We start from the raw sequence: 8,163 nt of genomic DNA, 5'->3' as shown, positions 1-8,163 counted from the left end.
ATACACAACCACATGATGTCCGGTGTAGGGTTGACCATTTGAAGGCAGATCGAGAGAAGGTCTGAAAAAAAATGCTAGAGCTAGAAGAGTATGTTAAGGGCCTTTGCTACGAACAGTACGGAACCCTCGCACGATGCAGTAATCGGACCAAAAAGGGCTGTAGGGCCAATGCATGCGTGCATGCATGCATGTGCTGTGTGCTACACACTTCGGTTCACGAGAGCACAGATAGCAAAACGTACCAACGCCCTTTCAGTCGCACACATGCCATGCAGTTCCAGCTGGCTCGCTTCTGGCGTGGGAGTTTGATGACGCGTTCTACGGGGGACCGACCACGAAATGAGAGCGAGCGAGCGCTAGTGCTGCTCACTTGCAGCCCGAAGTTGTTGCCAGCGCGCGGCATCGAGTGCGAGTTGTTGCGTGCCAACTGACTCTGCCTAGTACGGTCGTTTGTATCGGATGTAGGTTTTGTGCCGTTCTCAGGGCGGAAGTTCGTTACGAGTTTCAATTTTTAATTACCGGTCAATATCAAATAGACTTCGACACATTAGCGACGAGCTCTTCCTCTACGTCTCTCTTTGTGTGGTGTGAGCAAAGCTTAGTGAAAGTTATCTGTGAACAAGAAGAAAAGAATAAATTACATATCGCAACGAAGAACAATATTGAGGATTGCAGAACCAAAACCCCGTGTCAAGTGTTGAGTGAAATGATAAACAAGAAGTTGAGAAACTGTGCTGCTTCAATTTGTGTCTACCAAACGGTGAACTAACTATGGATCGTCAGTGTCGTGTTCGAAGGCAACGAATTGATCGCCGCAGGATAATGTGATAATGTGACCGGTGTGTGTCTCTTTAAGGACGTACGAGCAACAATTAGGTGTCCATCGTTGGCTCAATATCGCATTCCCGATGTGTTTCACTGCAACAAGCACCAGAAAACATGAAATGTTGATTCTGTGGATCTTATTTCTGGTTTCAATAGTTCAAGGTGAGATACGCGTTGTGTTAATCGAAAAGGAAGAATTGCTGACTTCTCAGGTCATCTTTGATGAGAGGAAGAGTTGCGTGGTACCGAATGACTCATAAACTCCTCTTCAAGGGGGCTATGAAGGCACCCTGAATGGGGTTTTCTGTTTAACAATTCTTAATTTACAAAAACAGAGCTATTTTTGAATGTTACCAGTTAGTCCTTACGACAAGTTTTAGTGTTGTGTTCAGGAGATCCTAAACGATCGCGATGTTTTACACCCGAAAACTCAGGCAAATCCAGATATGGTAGACCAAAACCTCCTTAAATTATAGAGCCCAAAATGATTGTTCACATATCGCAATGAAGCAGAGGTTTTAGCCCTTAGTCTATAGTATATGTTGTTAGATAATTGGCTCGATTTACCAATTCTTTTGTGAGATTCAGGACAGCGAGCTCGCTGTGTGGAGTGTATTGTGAAAACCTCTGCAATTTATTCTACGTTAATTGTCACGTCTTTCTTCATTAAATATCATTATCCCTCCTACCATTCGTTTAAATCCCCATCAAGTGCGAAAAAAACCTCCCAGAAATGGCTCGATTTTTCATTTCGGATAACAAGAGCGCTCCCATGAAATGCGGTACTACTAATCCTCTCATCCTCTCTTCACCTCAGCCTGATCTTTTTTCGCAAGTTATGAAAGATCGCAACAGGATAGTATCCCGCTACTATCAAGCGCAAGAGAGTGATCGCTAGAGTAAGCAGAATGGATGATGCGGAAAATATCCTTCATCTCTTTCCTTGCGCCCATACAATACAGTGCGTAACGTAACTATACGATCGTTAATTTTATTAGATTTTTTACGATACTAGATTTTTTTTGCAGTTTTTATTCAAAAATCTTGTCATACAATTCACATTTATTGCAATAAGGTAATCGATGATAACATGCGAAAAAAGACTGCATAATGACTGAACCATTATCCGTGGAAGCTCACTTAGTATCAGAAATAGACGAATCTGGGCATTTCACATGGATTTTTACGCCTCTACCGGCGGAGATTGAAACGAATGGAAAATTAAGACTTATTAATTCTCTTGGCTTTATCCGGCCAACCCACGTTACATATCATACGCTGTTCATACGAATTTTCTTATTTTTACGATACAATGTACCCTGCCCTGGGCTAGAACGTGGCATGTAGGCTCACAAGTTTCCAAAAAAAAAACTTTCGTTTAAGCCGAAAGTTTTAACCTCAAACTCTTCGGTAACTAGAGCCATTATGGCACGTACATATCGGTTAACTCAAGTCAGCTCAGTCAGCTATGTAACTTAGGAAAGAGGTAGAAACCGGTTCCCTTACATATTCGGAGTATTCTCTTGTTCCAGACTGTGCATTAGCCATCAAACTAACGGAGATACGAGTTCCCAAGCACGCAATCCTGGGACAGACTGTTAAGCTAGAGTGCCTCTACGATATGGACGGCGAAGCGCTGTATTCTGTTAAATGGTACAAGGATGGTAGCGAGTTTTATCGTTACGTGCCTCGAGATGATCCTCCACAGCAGACCTTTCCAGTCGAAGGTATTACGGTGAATGTACGTGTTGCGAAAAGTTGTCTGTCCTTCAGCTACCATCTTAATCGTATTAAGTAAATCGATTTTTCCCTTCTTGATTCTAGATCCATAATTCCACCAACAGTCACGTTATGTTAGAGTCTCTAAACTTATTCTCTAGCGGCAAATATCGCTGTGAAGCATCAGCAGAAGGACCTTCCTTTCAGACGGTCGCCAATAACAGTGAGATGATGGTGGTCGGTGAGTTAAATTAGTTTGCCCAATGTTCTCGATCGTTGAGTCACTCACAATTTCTAATCGTTCTCTTTCTTCACAGTACTACCGGATTCGGATCCTGTAATATCAGGAACAAGTTTACGATATCAAATAGGTGATCAAGTAAGAGTTAATTGTACCTCGGGCCGATCAAATCCCCCCGTTCAGCTCAAGTGGTACATTAACAGTGAATTAGCCGATCCGTCTTATGTTCGGCAGTATCCAACAATAGTTTCCCTCGCACCTGGCCATCTACAAACCTCTATACTAGGGTTGGAATTTCGCATCAAACCTAAACATTTTCGTCGAGGAGATCTAAAACTAAAGGTATGTCTATTGAAAATTAGTGAGCTTTTAAGAGGAAAAATAAATTCATAAAATGTTTAACTGTTGTGCTTCTTTCATGTCCAGTGCCTGGCATCCATCTCAAACGTTTACTGGAAAAGCAACGAGGAAAGTATGGAAGCTGACAAGCCACAAAAGTCTCATATTCTGGAATCACGCAAAACTGGACTATTGGAAACTACACGAGCGGATAGAGTCCATGGTATAAATTAAACGTAACCTGCACCAACGAACCATGTCTTACCAGAATGTTTTTCGCATTTTTTTTCCAGCTAGCAACAGAGTTTCCAAATTGGAAATGAATCAAAACTTCTCTTTATGTGTAGCTGTTCTCTACAGTCTCCTCTACGGTGCTAGTCTATGGATAGCGGAACGGTAACTGAACATAATTAAAAGCCGACCTTTCTGCGCACAAAAAACTAACAAAGTGCTAAATAAATTGCATTTCGTATGAACAATGATTTCCTTTCAATGTACCGGAATTACAGGAACTTATTTATAATTATTTTTTTGTTTCGGTATGTAAACCAAACAACATACTATGTTAATTACTTGTTCAAGCAAAACAAATAGGCTCACAAAACTGTACATTCAGGATTTATCGCATAAAAGACTTGAAACTAATATCGAGAAAAAAGCCATCGGATGGTGCTCGATGGGAATCGCCAAATATATTTATGAGAGTGGCAATTAGGTAGCACACAAACAGTGATGAAAAATATTCACAAAGAACCAAAAATAGTAGTCAACAACACGTTACTAATTTGTATGAAAAGCTCTTTATAGACCGAAGGTAAAATTCAAATGTAAATTCCTGATACTATCTTTGATAATAATTAAGACACGATACATACAAAGTTAAAGACCGGACAATTCACGTCCGTTTATGTCTTTTATATAAGCACATTGACGTACCTTTTTTACTATCGTCTCCCAATTACAAATTCGTCTACGGTAAGCAGACCTGGAAGACATCTTTGATCTGAAAGAAAACTCGATGACCGCCAGCTTTCGCACTTTCACAAACGACGTCCTAATCGTGGCCATAACGGTTCCAGAAATGGTTCAGAAGTACTGATGAAAATAAAATAAAAAATTACAATCCAACTCACGTTGTCTTATTACATTTGAAAATATCTGTTTATGGCACCAACTAAAGGTTATATCTTTACCCTTTTTGGAGGAAGGCACGAACTGAGCATGTTATACTTATATTCTGTTTTAATAATATAAAGCAATTCATTGCATTAGAGCGATAAAATAGGATTGTGTTCGTTATTTACTTAACCCAACATATCACAGAAAGAAAACAAACAAAACATTTAATCTACATTTTAAACCTCATCAGATCATTAAACTCATCTTCTTTTTTTGTGTCACTTCATCTCTTCCTCAGGTTTTAACGGTATGTTTCGGATAGATATTATACGTAAGTTTCTTACCACACAGTTAAGCTTGAATTAAGGTACGTATTTTTATTAAACTATCTTACTTTATGTGTTATCTCACTAACACCTAAAGACAGTACGAGGTTTCCGGATTCGCCGGAAAAGAAATGCATACGCGCAAAGGAAACGCGCAGCTAGGAAACAATCTCAAGAGATACATACTGTGCCAAAGGTCTGTTTTGTCTGCAGTTTTTGTTTTCAGTCTGCAAACAAAACGACACACACATACGCGCGCGCACGGAATCGATTTGGTCTAAGAAGCAGGACTGAATTACCAATAATTAAAAAAAATACTAAAACACCAAACCTAAAAATTAAGCCAAGAAATTGGTCTTAAAACGAGCAAAACTCATAACAAATCAGACTTCTGTTGAGGTTAATGCAAAAACATGATCCATTACACAAAACAATCTACTTGAGAGGAATAGTAGTACTCACATCACAATTAATCCAATTTTCATACCCCGTTTCCCAATGCGGTCCCGTAAATTGTATTATCCGGTCAAGATTCCGTTTCGTCTTCATACAATGTTGTGTGTCCGTTGCTGTTAAACGTATGTTTTGACTAGTGCCGTTCGAAGTAGTATCACCGTACATTCCACCCATTGAGTACACACCAAAGAACTCAAGCAGAGTGGCCGTCTGTGTAATGCTGATTAGATATCCTCGTCCATACATGTATGTAGTCCTAGTTGTAAGCGAGCTGAACCCAAACCATCAAGGTCAATTATCGATCAATGTTTCATTATTACCTGGCAAGCTTATATTACTATATACTATATAACATAGGATGTTTCATGCAGCACGTGTGTCATTTCATTGCATTTTGGAGACCTCAAACTTGGTGTTGATTATTTCCTCGTCCGAATCCAACACGGGAAGTGCCGCGTCAGCGATAGCGGCCGGGATGTTATCTTCAACCCATTTCAAATTTTCCTCATCCGTGGTGGGACTTTTAGCGTTCGGTTTCGGCGAATTGCTTCGTGCTCCTCGCATTTTTACACCATATGCATCGGACACGAATTGTTCTTCTTCCTCTATAATAATACAAGAGAAAGAAAGCATATATAAGCACCGATTCGGGACCAGAGTATTACTACTCCAACATTACCGTCATCTTCGTCTTCAGGATTATCCAGAAGTGGAGTGAATGCGTAACGCTGGTTATTGTTAGTGGGTCGCCAAAGAATCATAATTACGAGCAGCAGGGTGGAAAACAGTACATGCCAAAACGCGTCATCGACCCACAGCTCTTTCCAATCCGTTAAACAATCCGCAAAACGGTGCACCTTTATGGAGTACAGCATAAATACTACGGAAGCTAGTACGGCAAATATGAGTGTGTTGGTGAAATGTCTATACAAAGAGAGCTTCACCATATTTCTGTAAAGTAGAATATATAATATTAAAATATGAGAGTCAAATTTCGTGCTGCAGTTGTGGCTTACCGGCGTAAACGCAAAGTGCGTGTGGTTTGAACGAGCGAAGTGAAAATCCACCAACAGATGGCCGAATCTAGTACAGCGAGCGGTATACTGGCCACAAGTATTTGGTTACTGGGATCATTTTTCGTGTGCATGATACGGAGGAAGCTTTCTACGCACGCCAGTACTAGGTACAGCACACCCGTTCCTACCACACGATGTAACATGGGTCCTAATCGGGGCCTGGAAATTAAAAAAGGATAGTAAGATATTGCCACCACTGCTATTGAGGACAATATTGCTTGTGCCTACTTCACTATTCCAAAGCCCAAGGACACTATGATGACAAGCATACGGGCCAATGTTCGTTTTCCGCATGACACCCATTCCGCTAGAAGCACCATGCCTTTCACGGAAACTCCGGTGGAATTGATGCTTTGGTATTCACCGTAAAACATGGCCTTTTCTAGCATGCCTAACAGAATCACACCTCCAATCCAGAACTGTATGCGAAGCAAATCTCTCCATTGTAGGAAAGACACCGTCAACCAAACGATACCCAGTAAAACATACACCAAACACATGGCTCCGTAGAACTGTAAGAAAATGAAAATTGTAATGAACTATTGAATGGCCCTAGCGTTTTATACTGACCGGTAGCAATGGCCAATCCACTGCCGATAAGTAACCGCTTGGACGTCTTATTTCCACATGGACACTCGCCGTGTACTCGCCGAACATGTCCAACTCTCCATTCGAACGCAAGCTTTCCTTATCCCCTGGTTCGATGCGTAGAATAAAGATGTAAAGTCCATCCTTGGACACCGTAAATACGGGTTGTTGTTCACTGCTTGGCTGCAAAGACATAAAAACGAACCGTTTGTCATGGTTGGGTTCTATTTCTCGATTGAAGCTTCCAAAGCCTTACTGCTCCAACGCTGCGTCTAGATGGTGCCGGAGCTGGATTGTTGGCCTCAGCTAATTTTGTTTCGGGAATTACGATGTGTCGATCGTTGCTGCATACGTTCGGGTATACGGTGGAATCAATCTGCGTCACATTATTTCTCGTTGGAAAACGCTCGTCTTGCAGTAGGTAGGACTGAAAGTATACAAAAATATGATTGAAAATACACAGTAACCAACACACGACAAACATGCGTGACTCACATAGCTGACATATTCTTGCCAACATTTCAACTCTCGTAGGCTCCAGGATATGTTTACACGGACTTCCGCATTGTTATTTGGTTGGGATGGTGCCGGTTCACAAGTTACTTTGATCACATTAAGAGGGGCACATGAAAGATAGCACACATAAAAAACACCATATGCCCATTTGCCGCAACAGCAAACTTACCCTGCACGTAGATGCTAAACCCATCGTAAAGTGATTTCGGTATTGGAATATACGTGTTCCGCTGAAATGATAAGAAACAGTGAAAATGTGTCATTTTGTGTTCGTCACCACAGTGTACCGCAGTGCCGTCCCATTACGGCAACCCTTTTCCTGCTCATTATCTTCCCCAGCAAAGATTACAATCAAATTGCACTGTTTTTTGAAAAGCAAAATACATACCTTTGTTAACACTAGGTCCCATTTTCCCTGCTCTGGGAATGCGAAAACGCTATTTACACACAACAATGCGTAAAATATCCGCAACCAATGTCGCACCGTCGTCTTTTCCTTCATCGTCGTACGTTAAACTTCCTACGTTCGCGAATGTTTCTGGTGCGATGAACTTACTCCACAACTAAATTAACCGCTCTAGGATTCAGCAAGCTATTTCGAAAGGAAAAATAGCTGCTTTTTAAAGACCGGCGAAGTGCAAGCTGTTTAGAAAAAAGTGTTATTTCAAGATTCTTACTTGCATGGCAGCTTTGTTTACACCATTCAACAAACATTGTGACGTTTACAAGTCGGCTGAAGGGGAGGCTCATTCGTAGCAGCTGTCATTTTAGATCGAAGGTTGACAGTTGACTTCAAGGTGACCAGAAATGAAGTTGCGTTTATTGGTTTCTTTTTGTTTTGCGTAACTTTAAAAGCAAATTGCACATTCAAAATGTAAAAAAAACCATTACAATACGATAAAGCCAACAAATAACTCCCGTTTCGTAATATCACTAACATGCGAGAAAATCTACACCT

The 8,163-nt window shown here is 41.0% G+C and overlaps 2 protein-coding genes across 2 annotated transcripts; one reads left to right on the top strand and one right to left on the bottom strand.

Annotated features, from left to right (window-relative positions):
- Window positions 1-258: 258 nt before the first annotated feature.
- LOC125762836 (uncharacterized) lies at window positions 259-3,606 on the top strand. Its single transcript, XM_049425360.1, has 6 exons — window positions 259-987; window positions 2,358-2,566; window positions 2,650-2,785; window positions 2,862-3,127; window positions 3,212-3,347; window positions 3,418-3,606. Exons 1-6 carry the CDS (start codon window positions 909-911, stop codon window positions 3,522-3,524), a joined length of 933 nt encoding a protein of 310 aa, XP_049281317.1. The 5' UTR covers window positions 259-908; the 3' UTR covers window positions 3,525-3,606.
- Window positions 3,607-4,594: 988 nt separating this feature from the next.
- Window positions 4,595-7,950, bottom strand: LOC125762825 (transmembrane protein 87A). Its single transcript, XM_049425347.1, has 10 exons — window positions 7,883-7,950; window positions 7,594-7,797; window positions 7,375-7,435; window positions 7,185-7,291; window positions 6,946-7,116; window positions 6,672-6,872; window positions 6,330-6,613; window positions 6,042-6,260; window positions 5,705-5,976; window positions 4,595-5,630 (listed from the first exon to the last, which is right to left on the bottom strand). Exons 2-10 carry the CDS (start codon window positions 7,705-7,707, stop codon window positions 5,410-5,412), a joined length of 1,650 nt encoding a protein of 549 aa, XP_049281304.1. The 5' UTR covers window positions 7,708-7,797; window positions 7,883-7,950; the 3' UTR covers window positions 4,595-5,409.
- Window positions 7,951-8,163: the final 213 nt, after the last annotated feature.

This window comes from Anopheles funestus, chromosome 2RL (genome assembly GCF_943734845.2).
Source record: "Anopheles funestus chromosome 2RL, idAnoFuneDA-416_04, whole genome shotgun sequence".
Classification (NCBI taxonomy): domain Eukaryota; kingdom Metazoa; phylum Arthropoda; class Insecta; order Diptera; family Culicidae; genus Anopheles; species Anopheles funestus.
The sequence above is the reverse complement of the archived record's forward strand: the minus strand, read 5'-3'. Positions and strand labels throughout refer to the sequence as shown.